Genomic DNA, 18,810 nt, shown 5'->3' with positions numbered 1-18,810 from the left:
TCCTCAGGGGACTTGGCTTCTGACTTCTCTGCCCCACTGGTGAAGAAGGGGAGGTCTATTTTACAGATGAGAAAACTGAGACTGAGGCAGTGATAGGACCTGGTTGACAAGTGGGAGAGCTAGGACTCAAAGCCAGGTTTAGGGGACTCCCGGTCCAGGACACTCTCCTTCCATAATGAGGTGTCATTTGGATTCAATCAGACCTACCCTTACCATCACTGGAAAAGAAAGAAGTGCCGGGCTCAAGAGTCTCGCCCTGTAGCATGAGTGTGAGCCCGTTTCCTCCTCTATGACTGAACTGAGCCTCTACGCCATATGCAGGGCCTGGGAGAGTGTGGAACCAGCCTGGAACACAGCAGGCCTCCCCTCAGGAAGCAATACTTCAGATGGGGGAGACAACAGGTCCAGAACTGGCCCACGAGACCCTCCCAAGCAGAGAGAAGGGGCCCTGAGGCAGGGTGGGCTCTGGCAGCTTGGGCAAGACCCGGAGGCCAGAGACTGGTCCTTGGGTCTGCTGGCCTAGGACAGAGCCTGTGCCACTGAACAATGTCCGGGACTACAAGTGGGACCAGATTAAGGGGGCAGCTTTAGAGAAAGCTCCTCTTCAATGTAAGGAGAAAGGAAAAGCCATCTTTGGTTCTTTGAATGCCAGGAGACTTTTAGATCCTGATCGAATTCTTTATCCTGTAGAAACTGAAACAAAAACAACAGAGCCCCCAGCCCCTGAAGGAAGACAAAAATCCTACATTTTGGAGGGAGGATATACAGCCTTTATTTAGTCAGATTTACTATGTACAACTGAGATCACTTTTACATACTATTTCGCTAGTCTACACAGGCACATTATTTCCAAATTTAAGACCTACATTCATAAAAAAACCACACACACGTATCATTTTAGAACAATAGTGCATACATTATACTCCTGAAAAGCCAGCTTTTATTTAAAAAACACAAAAGTTTAGAAGATGCCTTCAAAAGGAAAGGATCTAAGATAGGTGCCATATGATTCTACACCGAGTCATTTTGTACAGTTTCAACCATACTGGACTACAATATACATGTTTTAATAGTGGACACTGGAGAAGGGCAGCCCTTGGGGCCCTTCATGCAGCTGGCTAGCTTGTCCTCTGCCTCCAAAAGAACCTGGTCCAGGAGGCCCACCAAGCCAAGCTTTCAGATTCTACTGGACTTCAGAATCAGCGGGGAGCCCCTTTAAAAGCCAACACACTGCTTCAAACTGACCAATGACTGAAATCAGAAGGCTTCCTAGCATATTTTAAAAAACAATACATGGAGTTGAATAGGGAAAAGGTCATTGGGGGCTGGCGGGCCCATCACCAGTGTCCAGGAGAGTTGTTTCTCTTTTGTGCAAGGTGTGCTTCAGCTAAGTCTACAGAGCCAGGAAAGTGACTGCAGCAGCCTTGCCCGATCCACCTTCCAGGTAAGGGAAACAAGACTGAGGAGCTCAGGAGTGCTCTCTTCTAGGCATAGGTCCCTCCAGTGATGAGAAGCTCATAGGCGGGATCTCTACTCCTCCGGCACAAGACGATACAAGCACAGAGCATGCCCAGAAGCTGAGGGGAGAGAAGGACCAACATAGGTCAAGGAGCAAAGCACAGAGGCTGACTTAGGTTCCCTTTCCATTCTGCATCTCTGCTCAGAACAGAAGAGACGCCACATTCTAGAGGCCACAGCAAGGTTCTCCTGTTGCTCTCAGAGTCCCCAGGACTCCCATCAAAGCAGGGGGCAATTAGGTTCTACACCTTGGAAATTTCAAAGCACCATGCCCCGGGGAAACCTGAACCACAAAGAGGGGACTAGACACTCCTAGGTCCAGATGTTGGTGAACAAAGTTCAGTTAAGAATATTGATGTTTTAACAGTCTCCACTTGATGCCAAGAGTCACCAATTCTATTTAAATTCAAAATACTTCAAAATACTCAGAGTTCATTCAGATGCCAACCCAGTTTTCCAAATTCAGTATATAAAATCATCCTAGACCTGCTAACCAACAGAGACAACTGAAACTTTCCCAATCTAGAGTTTTCAAAGGACACTTTAGTTTCCTTTCAGGGTCATCCACCACACACAGCTGTGCATGATTAATTCTAACCTATGATTAAAAATATTTACATTTTACTAGTACCCTTTTAAAGGAAGCTGAAAAAAATCTTCTAAAAAATTGCCTCTGATTATTCCTTTACATCAGTCATGTCAAACTCATATAGAAAAGGGGTCCATTAAACTGTACAGAGGGATCCCTGCATTCTGCATAATAATTTAGCTTTAAAAGGTAAAGCTACCTCGGTATTCTTGCATTTTTTATTTTATTCTGGTTCTGGTCACACTTAGGAAAGCTGCAGGCTGCACATCTGAGATCACTGATTTAGACAATCTGGTAACACCAGGCAGGGACGACTCTAAGGAAAGCATGAGCTGTTAGCTATGGGTATCATGTCAGAGAGGCTAATAGCATGCCAACGGGCAACCCGTACTGAAGGGCCCTCTCAGCTCATCTTCTCTGTCTCCGTCCTTTCCCAGAAGAGGGCCTCTTGACCCTTGACCCTCTCTCTGGTGTCAGTCTCTGGGATGCTTCCATTCTCTACACTCCTGAATCCCATTCCCATCAGTTTTGCCCAAATGCAATGTGCTTATGGTTGCTCAGAATTGTTCCTATTCCAAATACTCCTCTTCTCCCAGGGATCACAGTAGGATTTTAACATAAATATTGGGAAAAAGTATCAACCCCAAAGAAAAACCAGTAACTAGTCATTTCAGCCAACAAACTAATTAGGAATTGTCTTGAGTATTAATTCATGAATTTGGGGAATGTCAAAATTCATGGATTCCAAAGGACTTAAAATTTTTGGCTGAATTGGAATTTTTCAGTATAGAATATTATATAAAATTTCAAGAGAAAAACTTAGAAACAGTCTTTATTACATGCAGATTTTAATGAAAATACTATTTCCTGCCATGAAATTTCATTTATAAAACTAGAAATCATAACTATCAAATTCAATGGTGAACTAAATGATTTCACCAAAACTCAAGACTCCCCTTCTGAATGTTTTACTTAAAAGGAAAACAGTAATATCATTTTTCTAAAATATGAAAGACTGATAACACTAATGTGCCCAACCCTAACTTTGAGCACATAAGAGTCACAATGCAATGACTAAAAATATCATTTAGTAATTTCCTTTAGTTATCTTGACCTTCTGTGTTAGGGCTATCCAAATAGAAAATGTTCCATGGCAGGAATTATAGCTCTACTAAGCTTCATCTGTAAAATGAGAAGGAACTGAACTAAACCACTTTCAACCATGCTTCTCTGAAAGCCGACTGATTTTTATGAAAACCAAAGAATCGGAGAAAGGGAAGTTAATAGTCCCTCTACCAGACAACATCTGGACACTGTATTCTGATATGTCAAAGGAGAACACTGAGACACTGAAGAGTCTCCAGTCAAATCATATCAAGATCAGCTGGGAAAAACTTGGGTTGTTTACATTAGAAAAAGTTTAGGGGGAGAAGAATATCTCTAAGTATTTAAAAGGTTAACATATGGAAGAGAGAGATTTAGCCTCAAAGTGGGAGGAATTAGGAACTAAGTGGGTTGGAAAGGCAGACTTAGGCTTGGTATGAATGAGAGCTATCCCAAAATGGAACTCGTGGCCTTGGGAAGTAGTGGGCTCCTTCACTGAAGCTCAGCAATCAATAGCTAAATGAGTCCAGTTTTGGAACCATATAGCACCACAGTCAACTGACTGGTTTCTTTCATGATAAAGGACTGGAAATATATGGAAAAATGAGAAAGTGTTCTCTTTCTCTGATCAGATCTAGATTTCCTGAAATGCTCTAATAGCTGCTCTTAAAACAGATTTCACGCCTGGAGAATTTATTTTAAGAGAGTGCGTGGGTATTTTAAAATTATACCAGAGAGGACTCGGTTTAATTGCTAGTTCAAACCCGTGTTTCTTAAATTATCTAGATTTTGTTTGTCTCTGTTAGCTCAAGTTAATGCATTTAATGGAGAACGCCTTTTTCAAATATCAACAAGGTGGATTGTGTACTTTTTTAGTATTTAAACAATTCAGTAATGATTCATTAGGAAGTCAAGCTCTTTATGTGACTGTTTCTGCACTCCTGAGGATTGATTTTGTGATTCTATAGAACAATAGCAGGGTAAGGAGTACAGAAAGATGCATTTTATATTGGAATTTATGGACAAAAATTTACTGGGCCACAAAAATGAAACATGAGGAATGTCTCATCTCCCAGGGCAGATCTTGACTGAAGCTGTTTCATTAATTTTAGAGACACTATATACATTAGACGTGATCATGAAACCATTTGTAGAGACCACAGTTACTCATTTGAGCTAGGTCCCTCCTTCACAGACTGGCTTAGTAACAAGGAGATGTTTCTTCCCCTCAGTATGGTGGAATACATTTTAAACTCATTCATTAAAACAATAGAGATCGTGGGTGGGGCTTCCATACAGACTACCCTGATCCCAATATTGATCCTCTATCCATTACATCAGGTATAACTCCTGACAACAAAGAATCCAGGGACAACTGCTCTGATTTCACCGGGCAGCAGAACCTCGGCATTAAGTCTAGGAGTGAACTTTTGTGTCTGTGAACTTGAGTTTCCAAAAAAAACGTGATTGTGAATTCTCCAGTATTTTAAATGTACATATAATTAGTAATGCTCTGGAAATCATTCAGACCCAAACCCCTTGGTTTGTAACCTGAGAATTACCTAACTTCAGGATGGGTGAAAAGACTTTACTCTTTTTTTTGACTCTGCTACCAACACAATTATTACTAGATATGCCAACAGTCTCCGTAGGACAAAAACAGGCCCTACCCTCAAGGAGTTCATTCTCTAGCAGGGGAAAATCAGATTCCATGTGTCTCCTACAAAAACTGGCACTAGCTAAACACTGAAGGGAGGCAGAGGGTTTAGACAGTGGAGGTGAGGAAGGAGCCTGTGTGGAGGGGTGGAGGTAAATGTCTTGTGGGTACTTGCAGTTGGACCATCAGTGTGCAGGGGAGGTCTAGGTCGCAAGGCTGGGCAGGTGGGATGGAGACAAACTAGGAAGGGCTTTCTTTATGGGTTGAAAAAAAAAATAAATTGTGAATTTGCTGTCAGTAAAAAACAGGGAACCAGGAGTCTACAAAGAGGGGAATGGTGTAGTCATCCTTGGACAGTTGTGTGGAAGATGGGTTGAAGAGGAGAAAAGTTTGGGGTCAGAAGAATATCACCAGTGGAAACTACATCACTCACTTCTATTTTGTATATGTGAATTTTAAAGAATTCAGCTACATGATGCTGGATAAATGGGAGCTGAAAGTGGAAAATGTCTAAAGTTGGAGGAAAAATGATGCCATTTAATTTCTAATAAAAGCACCCAAACAAAATAAAGCCAATTTGAAAGCTGCTACGTCCAATGTGAAAAATGTGGTTTTGATTTTTCAACAACACTAACATAAGCAGGCCTAAAGATTTAGCTCCTGAGCAGCTGCAGCTAAGCCCTCAGCTATCTGTTCCTCAATTTTCAGAGCACTGGTTTCTCTGAACTGGGGTGTGAAAGCATTCACTAGTCCTCCATGGCTTGTAACCAACCTAAGCTGAACTCTCACCAAAGTACACGTGATGATTGGGAAAAGGGATCACAATCTAAACAAGCTGCTGATGGACCTCAATTCAGGTACTGAGTATTACCTGAATAGCTGCAAAGGTCAGTGCTGCCCAAATGACATACATCATGATATCCTGGAGCTTCTTCACAACCAAGGCTTCACAACCCTAGGGGAAAAAAAGCCCCACCAGAATTAGATTCTTCCCCCAGTAAAAGCACAAAAAACTACAAACAATAAAGTATTCATTATCAAAATTAGACAATTGGCAAGAATAATGAGGAAGAAAACAAAACATTCTAAGCAATGGAGGACAAGGAATCTAAAGAGCTGCTCCATGCCCATGGCAGATACTCCATGAAATTCAGTCAAACTAACATCTGCTCTGATGGAAGGCCTACAAGAGTATGTGAAGGCACCAAAGGGCACTGGCAGGAAGGAGAAGAGGCTGTCCTGATGTGGCCCGGGCAGAACAACTCACCTCCGAGTAGAGGTCGGCAGGGTGGGCCAGGCTCCCATTGCAGGTGCTGGCAGACGCTCTGCAGCAGCTCAGGGGGACGCTCTGATTTTTTGTTTCTTTGAACCAGTCTGTATTCTCCCAGTCTGAGTAATTGTGAATTCCACAGCAGTGCAGCTAGAAGGAAGACAAAGAAAATCTTATTTCTCAGGGGATGAGGGGTATGCCAAGCTGGCTAGCTAAGGTTGGAGCCTGAATCCAGAGGGCTTTAAAGGTGCCAAAATCCCTTTTTCTCTGTAAGATGGAGAAGGTAGGTCCCAGGAAGCCCCTTTTAAAGAGAAGTCCTCCTCTCCTGCCTCCACAGATCAGGGATGACCCAGGGACCTGAAAGGCTCTGCTGGCAGAGTGCTAGCTGGAATGATCTCAAACCTGGGTTGGGCACAGATGTCCTCTCTGTCACCTGGGGACTTGGCTAACACCTCGGAGTTCAGTCCATTGAAGACTGACCTCCGTGGTCCCTGCAGACCATCTTAAAAGGCACAGTGGGATTAGGATGCTGATGAGCATCAGTGGGAAGTGGCCCCCCCCAGCAAAATCCCAGATTCTTAAGGAACTGGTAAGGATACAAGGGAAGTAATTTGCTATGGTCATGAACCAGAGCAGTTTAAGTATTTATTCCAGAACATTCAGCATGTATAGCAAAAACGACTCTGTTCATAGTTAATTTTTTTTTTTTTTAGCAAATATGGTCAATAAAATCTTTACATGTTAATGTTGGTTCACAGGATGAAATGTGAAAACTGTTTGGTCCATGCTCTTGACACCATCCTCAATATACACAGAGATGAGTATCCACTCTATAAATCCCTTGGAAACATACCAAGGGAAGCCCCTGGTACTAAAGGGAAAGTGTGTGAACCCAAACAACATTGCCAGACTGGGGAAGATGCCTCCGAAGCAATGCAAAGACTGGCTTTAATTAGGCAACTAGACAAACTCATCAGGGGTGTAGAGCAGAGGTGCTCATTCTTCTTTTGTGCTATGGATTTATGACAGGATTACAAAGAAAACCGATTACATGAAAATAAACAGTCATCAAAATATTTTTAAAAAGTCAAGCTCACAGACCTCAGATAAAGAATCCTAGGTAGGAAAGAACTATCTCCAGGACACTGCTGGACAGTGGTCTCAAATGGTGTGTGGGAAGACTACAAAATGGTACTCCAAAGTAATTAGAAGGCAAGTGCACTCCCTGCACTGTACAGACTTTGGGGGCTACAGCAACAGGAAACTGTGCCAGTAGACTTACCTGTCTTTGTACATAGTCAATAGCCCGACTGGCAGCATCCGGAGAGGTTCCATTATAGGTCTTGTACACTTTCTGGATGCGGCGATCAACCTCACTTTCCACCTAAAGACAGTACAAGTAATTCAATCTCTGTGAGATGCTGGAAAGGACAATCATTGGCAGTAAGAAGCTACAGCTAAAATACCTAACAAGCTATTTAAGAGGTGATGAAATAATTTATTCATCATACCAATCAAACTACAAAGAATTATTTTATAGTGCTAAAAAAAAAGAGCAAAATTCATTTGGAAGAACAAAAGGTCAAGAATATCAAGGGAATTGATGAAAATGTTAAGGTAGCATAGTAGCTCCAAATTTCAAATTATATGACAAAGCAGTAATCATCAAAATAATCTAGTTAGTACTGGATAAAAAAATAAAGTGGTAGATCAGTAAAATAGATCAGGTTTAAGTACACAACATACATGTGAATCTAGTCTTTGATACACCTAATGATCCAAGCTTTTAATGTAAGAAACTCCACATTTGGCAAAAATTGCTGGAGAAATTGGAAAATGATTTGACAGAAATCAAGTAGACAGACCAACATCTCACAATATATATCAAGAAAAGGTCAAAATGGAAAAAAATGATTTAGACATAAAGGGTAATATAATAAATTAACTAGGTAAGCATAGAAAAATATACCTGTTAGATCTACAGAAAAGGGAAGAATTTATGAGCAAATAAGAGAAAAAGGGGCTTACAGGAAGTAAACTAATTTTGGTTCCTCATAATTAAAAAAAATTCATACTTCTTGTAAAAGCAAAACTAAAGCATCCAAAATTAGAAGGAAAACAGAAATTGAAAAAGAAAATTGCAGCAAGTTTCTCAGAAACTAAGAGATCAAAGGAAAAAGACCTATTTATATAAAAATATTTATAGCAACTCTTCATGGCAGCAAAAATTTAGAAATTGGGGGTCTGTCCATTAATTGAAGAATGGTTGAACAAGTTGTGATATATGATTGTGATAGAATACGAAATCAGAAAAGCCTGGGAAAACCATCAGGAATTGATACAAAGTGAAGTGAGCAGAACCAGGACAACATTTTATATAGTAATAGCAATACTGTACAATGATCAACTGTGAATGAATTGGCTATTTTCAGCAATGATTCAAGAAAATTCTAAAGGACCCATTTTGAAAAATGCTATCTGGCTCCAGAGAAAGTTAAAAACTTTCTTTTTATTGCTTTCTTTTGTAAGATGGCTAATAGAGAAATATGTTCTGAATGTATAATCAATATCAAACTGCTTGTCAAATTTCTAAATGAATAAATAAAAGCAATTTTCTGACTTCATTCACCTGAACATCCCAGAGGAGTCAATCCCTGATGATGTTTCTGTCACTCTGCTTGTCAGCAGAATCAACAATCTGCCTCGACCAAAGAACACACACACACACACACACACACACACACATGTTCAAATGATCAATAAATGGGCATTCATCAGGTATCTCCTAGGTGCTGGGCATTGTAATAAAGACTAAAAAGACAAGCCCTGCCCTCAGGGAGCTTACCACAGGTAGAAGGTGACTTGTATCAGTCTACTTCTAAAACTTGAGAGAAATCACCTTATGCTAACTCAGTTAACAACAGCCTGACTGCTAAACTAGAATGCCAATAACCAATTTATAAAGATAACTGCCACGGAGAAGCAAATCTTCCCAGAAATTTTGCTTAGAAAACCAAATATTCAGGGTACAGGCCAAACTTAGGCTAATCCAGTAACTCAGGCTTTCATTTAAATGCAAGGAAATGCTCACAGACTACAAAATACAATAGTGAATGTTTTTACTAATAAGAAAGGACACAAAAGGTTTAAAATCCCTTCAAGTTAAAGTAACTCAGATAAAAATGGTGTTTCTGTAAATTCTGTTAAAACCTTGAATACCAGTCCCCTAGATGCCAAGATCACCTGGAGAACAGCCTCCCTGCTCCTCCTAGGTGCCACTCCTACCAGACAAGACTGATGGTGCTTGTTAGTCAAGGGGTCAAAATCCAGGGAGGCAGCTGGGTCAGTCAGCCTTAACAACTTTAAGTAAATTGTTCCTCCCCAATGTCTCGGAACACAGATTCTTCTTCTTTGGCTCACCTTCTTCCATACTCCATGCCAACCAGTTACCTTCTGTTTCCATGTTATGAACATGGACAATAAGCTATAATCTTTATTGCATTTAGATTGACAAGACAGGATTGTGACAGATCAATGAGTAGGGAACAAATCTGCTGTCCTAAGGGTAGAATAATCCCAGTGTTCTCATTCCCTCTGTCTTTATTTCCTGCAGGGTACTTCTTCCTAACCATATAGTAACTGCTTTTCTACCACATCAACAGATTCAAATAGTAAATGTCATCTCATGACATAGATTTAAATCAACAATGAAGGCAGTACCACAGGGGTCTAATGACATTCTTGTTACTAAATTTATATTCCAACTAATATTCTCTAGCCAGGAGCAACAAACCTAAGTCATTAGCCTTGAGTGTTACCTGGGGTGTTTGTGAGGGGAGGGGAGAAGAGAGGTAGTCTTTACAGCTGGGAGGGACAGAGTCTCAACAGAAATCATACCCATATAAAATGGTACCCAAACGTAGTGCAGAATAAAATCAGATTTGACAGCTTAACATTGAGCATTCCAATTTGTTAGCATAAGTGTTTTACTAATTAAAATTACTTAGAAATATAAAAAAACTGGTTTTACTTTTTCATGTTTATCTACAATTTATTTCCATATTTATGTTGTTTCAAAGTCCAAGGACAACCTAATTTCTATAAAATAACAGTAACTTTCTCAAAAAAATTCTAAGTCATCACTGACTTTGGTCTCTTCTCCCCTCACTTCTGACTGTAGAACCCTAAGTCAGGTTCAGTGGGCTGACACCAGTGGTATGAATGGCTTTCTGGAAGGAGTTTCAAGAGCTCATCCCAAGTCAATTTGCTCTATAACTTCTAAAACTGATGCCACATTCAAAATCATAAAACTAAAGTAGAATTGAAAACGTAGTCTCCTACATCATAATGTTAAAGACACCTTGGAGGATGAATACTTTCTGATCAGAGTTATAGGTGAGGAATTTTAAAAATTAAACAGCTGAAATTAAACAGCATGTGATTCTTAAAAGAAAATGTTTTTGTTATCACTCAAACTGAGTGCTATTCTAATTGAATAGAAATGACTCATCAAATATTCTTCAAATTTAGGGTTCACTGCACACTGAAGACAGACAAAATTAAAATTCATACCTTTGCTCTGTAAACATAGCCCAAAACCACGACGACAACCTCGGTGATAAAAACCAACAACAGGATGATCACAAACTGCAATGAAAAAATTGAGAGGAAATTCAATACACAAACTTAAAAGCATAAGCCCAATACGCTCAAAAGAAAAGCCATCCAGTTTCAAAGTGAAATATGGAGACAGTTTCAGAGGATCCACATTAAGATACCCAGAGAGTTTCATGACGTGTGGGGAAAAAAGCCCAAGAAATCAAGCAGGGACACGATGCCACGGCGTCGGTGAGATTCTAACTTACTGTGGCAAGTCCACAGCGGCTCTCTCGGATGGTGGCACAGCATCCAATTAGTCCAATAATGAAGAGAAGGGTTCCTACGGCTATAATCACAACAGCAGGGATGAGTGTGTACACGTCTTCAAAGAAATGATCATAGTCATCATAAGTGATGAAGACATAGGCTCCCACATAGCACAAGATGCCTGCCGCTGCCTGCAGGAAACAAAATGAACAAATTGGCAAAATACTCCCCCTTGTCCTGATCCAACAACATTTTTCTCATTTGTTGGTGAGCTATGATTTCATGATTAATTTCCTGTTATACAGAAATCAGTGAGGATAACCAACTGACTGTTGACTCCAGTTATTAGGAAAGAAAAGTATTCTGAAAACAAGTTGGATAATTTTATTCTTTTACATACATACATCTTTTGTTTTTCCAATGCATTTTAGAGATCTCTTTGTTCCCACAAATGAAACCTCCATAATAAAAAAGTTAAGCAAAACAGATTGAGTTTAATAATACAGACAGCATTTTCTTCCCCTGTCCCTACAATTATTCAGTGTCTGACTTCTTTTTCATATTCTTTTCAGTAACATTATTTTAGCCTTTGGGTATTCTATTCATTCTATTCTCCTAGATCTGCTAACACCATGACCTCAGGCCTGATTCAGTTCTAAAGTTATGATTTGAAGCATCAGCTCTTATATGTCTTCCCATAAATCTCCGAAGTTGAAATCTTTTCCAAACCTCTATGTCCATCCTCTTCTTAGCCCTCCCCATGTAAAGTTTTCATGTAAGCATCTAAATCTATTCAAATCAAACCATCCAAAGGTCATGTTTTCTTCCCGACCAGCCTCCTCTTTCTGGGAGGAGGGCTGTCTTGATGGTTTGTCTGACAGTGTCCAGCCCACAGAAGCACCTTCTAAATGGCTTTACTGTTCCCTAAGGTGGCCCCCAGTCCACTCTGAAATGTCTCTAGTTATTGGGCAATTTTTCTTTACACTGAACTGAAATCTGAAACTTCCAGACTCTGGGTCAAGCAGAAAAATTCTACTTTTTCTTGTCCATGTCATCCCTTCAAACATCTGAACACTGAGGATTGCCATCCCACATCCCAGTCTGTTCCCTGGGTGAACACACTCCCAATCCCTGCAGCTTATCTTTGGGTATCACTGCTTCAATCAAGGCCATCCACCATCCTGTTGGACCCTCCTTTAGATGGGGAACCACAACTCCATCACCAAAATTCTACCCAGGCTGAGAGAGAGTACAGCAGCAAAGGAACAGCTTCAAATTCAATAAATCCTTTAAAAGTATGGGATCATGGGCACACTCTCATGCAGGAGAAGGTAAAGCTTGATCTCTGCCCTCATGGACTTAAAAAGGAAATAAAAATATATCTGCAGACAACTCATCATATGGCAATAAATCAACATTAAGAACCTACTATGGGCAAAACATATTGCTAAGTTTTGTTTTGAGACTACAAAATGATCAGCATCATCCAAGTTCCTTAGTGGGGAAGGGGAGTGAAGGAGCACTGATAAATCACCTACTATGTGCTGGGTCTTGTGTTTAGCAGCTTAAAAAGTTGTAAGAGGTACTACAATGATGCCCATTTTACAGTTGCTGTAAACTGAGTAACTGAGGCCAACAGAGGATATGTGACTATCCAGGGATACGACACTAGTGTCTGAGGCCAGATCTGGACTCAGGTCTTCCTGACCCAGGGCTCGGCCAACATCACCGAGTGGGAAGGAGCAAACATAGCGTCAAGCCCAGTGTTCTAATGTTCAGGCTCACTGATATAAAACAAGGAGGAGGCCTAGCAGCACCCTCCAAATCTGGGGCTCCCCTGGACTCAGACCATCTGAGCTCCAAAGTGTAAACAGCTCAGCTTGAACATAAGACTGGGAGCTTGCCCATCTCCTCTTGGGTAATATTCCTTTTTCACCCCATTCTATCAAAATCAGTCTTAGGTTCTTGCTTCATGGAAACTTCAAAGAAAAACTCCATCTACACAGTTAAAAAATTAAATACCTTGCTTATGTATATGGTGGACTTTTTGCTTCTGAATCAGAATTCGGGAGCTAGAAAGGATTGTGAGGATGCTGTCTGATCCAGCCTGGGTATGCCGCATCTTCCCTTGCTGCTCCCTATTCCTCCTCTTGTTCTCTTCATCTTATGCTTATTTGACATCTCTGCCCAAGCTGGGTAGCCTTCTGAGGCCCAATAATGGGATGTGACCAGACCAGGTGTGGCCCCCTGAATCCCTGCCTGTTGGCTAGGACCTCAGCCCCAGAAGCTGCGAGTGCCAGATGGTAGAGTTTCACAGATGAACAAAATAAGGCGCTGTGAGGAACATACATACAGGCCTGTCTTAGGGTGGGTGGCTCCCTTAAGACAGAAAAAGGAGTTGGGGCAGCTCCTGCTGGCCCAAACCTGATGTCCTGCCTCCTAGGGGGACAAGTCATGAGCTGACTGTCCACCCGGTCCTCCTGGACAACAGAATTTGAGGGAAGAGTGGCTTTGGAGTAAAGGCTTTAAGATCCTTGAAATACCACTGATTACGTGCTCATTAGCACTTTTCTCCAGAAATTAAGTGTAGGAGTTAAGTAATTCACAGCTTTGGTTCCCACAGCAACCAGAACTTGGCAGCTCTGTTGGTTTGGTTTTGTTTCTCTGCAATCTGGTACTGCCAGGCCTTAAAAATCACATGCCTGCCCAGGAGGACGCAGGAACTTAGGGTGGCTATGGGAACCTGTAGCTGGCCTCCAGCCCCCATTTACTGCTTGGGTAGAGCAGGACAGAACTGCAAGTTTTAAGGTGACCTAAGTGTGATGACATTTTGGAACTGACAAGGGCTATTTGTTTGACTCTCCCGGTTCCCCTACCTGACAACTTCTTCTTAGGCAGGATTAGTATCCTCCCAAAGCCCAAGGGCGGGTGCCCCCCCCAGCTGCTTCTTCCTCGGCATTGCCCCTTGGTGATCTCATTCTCTCTGACAGGGTCCATCCCTGCCCCCGTGCAGATAACTCCAAAAGCTGAATCTCCCCCTCTCTCTCCTGGACACCAACCCTTCCCGGCCAACTGCCTCTGGACTCTCTCCCTGGTTGTCCTATCGGGACCTCAGATTCAACCCATTCAAAACTGAACTCAGAATAGTTCCCAAGTGATCTTGTGGGATCTCCTCCCAGACATCTTCAGATTGGGGGGTAGGGAACAAGACTCAAAACTGGTTGTCCAATCCTATAAATTCTCCATGCACACTTTTTACCATTTTCAGGTCCATTACAAGAACCCTCCTCAACTTAGGATCCTGAGACCATGAAATCTAAAGCTATCAGGGATCTTGAGGAGATCACCCTGTCCCACATGCCCCCACAGAGGAGCTGACTAGGGGGTTTGAACTTGCCTCCCTGATTCCAAACCCAGCCCTTTCTACCACATTATGGTTTTGCTCCCCATTTTCTTCCTCCTAGGAATCATCCTTCAATGGTCCATAAATGGAGAGCTGGAAGAGCTTTAGATCAATCACTTTACTCCTGAGGAAAGTGGACCAAGAAAGATCATGCAGGAGAGGCAGGATCTGAACCCAGGTCTCCTGCCTGCAATTCAATACTCTTTCTATCGATCCATACAGCTGCCAAAAATAATTTCCTAAGTCACAAAAACTATGACTCCCATGCTCCACTATTTTCAGTGTCTATTTATCCTGTAAGAAAATATACAAACTGAGGCCCTCCAATCTGGCTCCAACCTTCTGGATCAGCCTTATTGCACACCATTCCCCTCTGAGCTGTCTATGTCTCTTGGGAGGTTGGCCAGAAGCTCCTGGAACCCAAGAACTCCTAATTCTACTCATTATATCAAGGCAGATCCCCCTCAATGTAGGAGTTTCCTCATTTCCTCTCTGCATCCTCGGCCCTCCTCCACAGGTGCTTAGCACAGGAGAGGTGACCTGGGATGCTGAGCTCAATTAAAGGCAGCAGGAGACACCACATTGCTGCACTGGCTGTATAATGAAGAGATGGCTAAACGGGGCCCGAGGGCAAAGTTTCTGCATGGACTCATATAAATTTACCTATACAGTACAGCAAATACACATATGGGTGGAAGATGGAAAATATGTCACACATACACAGAGAAAAATCTCTCATTCAAGTAACTTGGCGGTTAAGTCTCAATTAGTAAACAAAAAAAAGCCTGGATTACAGAAAGGTTATTAATTTCAATAAAACATTAAAAGTCTTAGATAGAAATTCTTTTATTGAAGGGCTGACCCTTAAAATTGTGAGCATTTAATTTCAAAAGACACTTTAAAATCCTTCCTAAAGATGTGCTAGCTCATAGAAAAAATTGTAACAATTCATATAGAGAAACAAAAAGTCAAGAATATCTAGGGATTCAATAAAAAAAGTGCACAAGAAGGTGGCTTAGCCTTACCAGATCTAAAATTATATTACAAAGCATCAGTCATCAAACTGTCTGATATCAGCTAAGAAAGTGGTGGATCAGTGGAATAGACTAGATGCAAAAGAGATAGCAGGAAATGACTATAGTAATCTCTTGTTTGATAAACCCAGAGTCCAGCTTCTGAGATAAGAACTCTCTCTTGGATAAAATCTATTGGGAAAATTGGAAATTAGTACGGCAGAAACTTGGATTAGACCAATATCTCACACCCTATATCAAGAGAAGATCAAAATGGGTACAGGATTTAGACTAAAAAGACAATATTATAAGCAAACTAGGAGATCAAGGTCTAGTTTACCTGTCAGATCTATGGAAAGGGAAGCAATTTCTGAGCAAGGAAGAGATGGAGAAGAACATCATTAAAAACAAACTAGGTAATTTTGATTACATTAAATAAAAAAGGGTTTGCACAAACAAAACTGTGATCAAGATCAAAAGAAATGCAGAAAATTGGGAAACAATTTTTACAACTAGTATTTCTGACAAAGGACTCATTTCTAAAAATATATAGAGAATTGATCAAATTTATTAAAAAAAAAACCAAGCCATTCCCCAGTTGACAAATGGGCAAAGGATACGCAAAGGCAATTTACAGATGAGGAAATCAAAGCAACCCATAGTCATATGAAAAACTGCTCTCTAATGAAAATTTCATTAGAGAAATACAATTAAAGAATCTCTGAGGTACATCATAGCTCTCTGATCAGGCAATATGACCAGAAAGGAAAATGATCACTGTTGGAAGGGATGTGGGAAATCTGGGACACTAATACATTGTTGGTGGAGCTGTGAACTCATCCAACCTTTCTGGAGAGAAATTTGGAATTATGCCCAAAGGGCAATAAAAATGTGCATACCCTTTGATCCAGCAATACCAGCAATGAAGACAACATGCAAAAGGGTAAAAGAATCATTTATACAAAAACATTCATAGCACCTCTTTTGTGGGAGCAAAGAATTGGAAATCGAGTGAATATCCATCAATTGGGGAACTAGGGCATGGCTGAACCAACTGTGATTATGTATGTGATGGAACACCATTGTTCTATTAAAAAACCAGGAGGGACAGGATTTCAGAGAAGCCTGGAGGGATTTGCATGAACCGATGTTGAGCGAGATGAGCAGAACCAGAAAAACACTGTACACCCTAACAGCAACATGGGGGTGATGATCAACCTTGATGGACTTGCTCATTCCATCAGTGCAATAATCAGGGACAATTTTAGGGTATCTGGGAGGACAATACCATCTGTATCCAGAGAAAGAACTGTAGAGTTTAAACAAAGACCAAAGATGTAAGTATTGCCTTAAATTTTTTAAAAGTGTCCAATTGTACTATATAACTTTGCTATCTCTAATATTTTATTTTCTCCTCAAGGATATAATTTCTCTCTCAACACGTTCAATTTTGATCAATGTATAATATGGAAACAAGGTAAAGATTATCAGCCTTCTGTGGAGGGGGAGGGGGAGGGAAGGGAGAGTGGAGGGGGAAATTGCAAAATTCAAAACCTTACAAAAAATGGTAGGTAGAAACTAGTATTGTATATAATTGGAAAATAAATAAAATATTAATATAAAAAAGATGTGGTAGATCAAACAGAATGAAAAGCATACAATTTTATTTACATTTTAACCCCCCCTTTTTTTTAGGTTTTTACAAGGCAATGGGGTTAAGTGGCTTGCCCAAGGCCACACAGCTAAGGTAATTATTAAGTGTCTGAGACAGGATTTGAACCCAGGTACTCCTGACTCCAGGGTGGGTTCTTTATCCACTGCGTCATCTAGCCACCCCAAGCGCCACCTAGCCGCCCCTATAAACCCTTCTTTTTACTGATGCTGAGCGAGATGAGCAGAACCAGAAGAACATTGTACACCCCAACAGCAACATGGGATGACAGACTTGCTCATTCCATCAGTGCAACAATCAGACACAATTCTGGGATATCTGCAATGGGGAATACCATCTGTATCCAGAGAAAGAACTGTGGGGTTTGAACAAAGACCAAAGACTATTACATTAAAATTTTTTTAAAGATCATTATCTTATTATTTAATTTTGCTTTCTTATACTTTATTTTTCTTCCTTAAGGATTCGCATTCAAGTTAGATCAATGTATATCATGGAAATAATGTAAAGACTAACAGACTGCCTTCTGTGAAGCATGGGGGGAGAGAAGCAAGATTAGGGGAAAAATTGTAAAATTCAAAATAAATAAATAAATTTTAAAAAATAATAAACCCTTTCTTTATAAATAGGACAAAACGCAAGATAAACTTCAGCCCACCCTGGGCATTATTTACAGATTTTTTAAACAAAATAAATGAAACTTTATCTGAAACTAGATGAAACTTTACTATACTTGACTTTATTAGCCATCCTTTTTCTCTTCTTCAGCCGATTTTTCCTATTTTCACATCAGACACTAAGCAAGCACCTACTACATGCATGCAATATGCTTTGCTCCCCCTTTCATCATACAGAATCAGCCCATGATTTCTTTATCTTGGAGACCATCTCACCCAAACAAGAAATACAGCCGATACTGCTCAGCCCAAAAGCTTTAGCCTGCTCTGGTTTACTGAACAGGGTTGATTTACCACGAACCACTACAAAGGCTTGGGTCCTTCTTTCCCAGGTTTACTCTACTGGTCCTGGACTTAGTGAAGGCATTCATATAATCAACTCTAGCCCAACTTCTGCCCAAGAGCTCCTAAAAGCTAAGCACTCGACCAACCTCAGTCTTCCCATCAGCAAGGACTATAGGAATGCACCATCAGGCCCAGAGCAAAGAAGTATTTTCAGTTTTCTTTAAAAAGTGAAATTTTAAATCATTTAGCAACTTTAAAAATAGAATAATGGACCAATAAAGGACAGACTATCAGAGTTCATCTGATCCACTCTGATCAATAAAGTTGCTAGGAAAGTTTTGTGCTAGAGGCTAGCTCAGTTTTCAGTGTTTCATCAGATTGCTAAAACCTTTTAAAATGGTAACCATAACACTAAAAAAAGAAAGCATTCATGCAAATCTTAAGTAAAAAGAGACTACATTTGCATACACAGAACTGACAAAATTGTCATTCTGTCTTCACATACAGAAAAAAAATTTGGGGTTGAAAACATGCAAATAACAAAGAACCCTGGCCAAGTGAAATAGCAGCTGCTCAGAGAGTGCTGGGTATTTACATCCGAGACACGAAATTAGGAGTGACGAGCCTGAAGGGATTCTTGTAACCTGGGAATTACACTGCTCAGTGTTGCCTGGTTATGAGGCAAGTGGATGGCTTCTGATGATGTCACCTCTGTCCAGCTCAAGGCACCTGTCAGAAATGGATTTCTAAGCAAGC

At 40.7% G+C, this 18,810-nt stretch overlaps 1 protein-coding gene across 1 annotated transcript in view; it reads right to left on the bottom strand.

Annotated features, from left to right (window-relative positions):
• Positions 1–747: 747 nt before the first annotated feature.
• Positions 748–18,810, bottom strand: part of TSPAN3 (tetraspanin 3) — a 30,016-nt gene continuing 11,953 nt past the window's right edge. Inside the window, exons 2-7 of the mRNA XM_074232476.1 lie at positions 11,004–11,195; positions 10,711–10,785; positions 7,421–7,522; positions 6,136–6,288; positions 5,740–5,823; positions 748–1,577 (exon numbers count right to left, since the gene is read on the bottom strand). Of these exons, the coding sequence (XP_074088577.1) occupies positions 1,485–1,577; positions 5,740–5,823; positions 6,136–6,288; positions 7,421–7,522; positions 10,711–10,785; positions 11,004–11,195 (699 nt within the window). The 3' untranslated portion in view covers positions 748–1,484. The remainder of the gene's footprint in view (positions 1,578–5,739; positions 5,824–6,135; positions 6,289–7,420; positions 7,523–10,710; positions 10,786–11,003; positions 11,196–18,810) is intronic.

Source organism: Macrotis lagotis, chromosome 4 (genome assembly GCF_037893015.1).
Source record: "Macrotis lagotis isolate mMagLag1 chromosome 4, bilby.v1.9.chrom.fasta, whole genome shotgun sequence".
NCBI lineage: Eukaryota > Metazoa > Chordata > Mammalia > Peramelemorphia > Peramelidae > Macrotis > Macrotis lagotis.
This window is presented reverse-complemented; position numbering and strand designations above follow the sequence as displayed.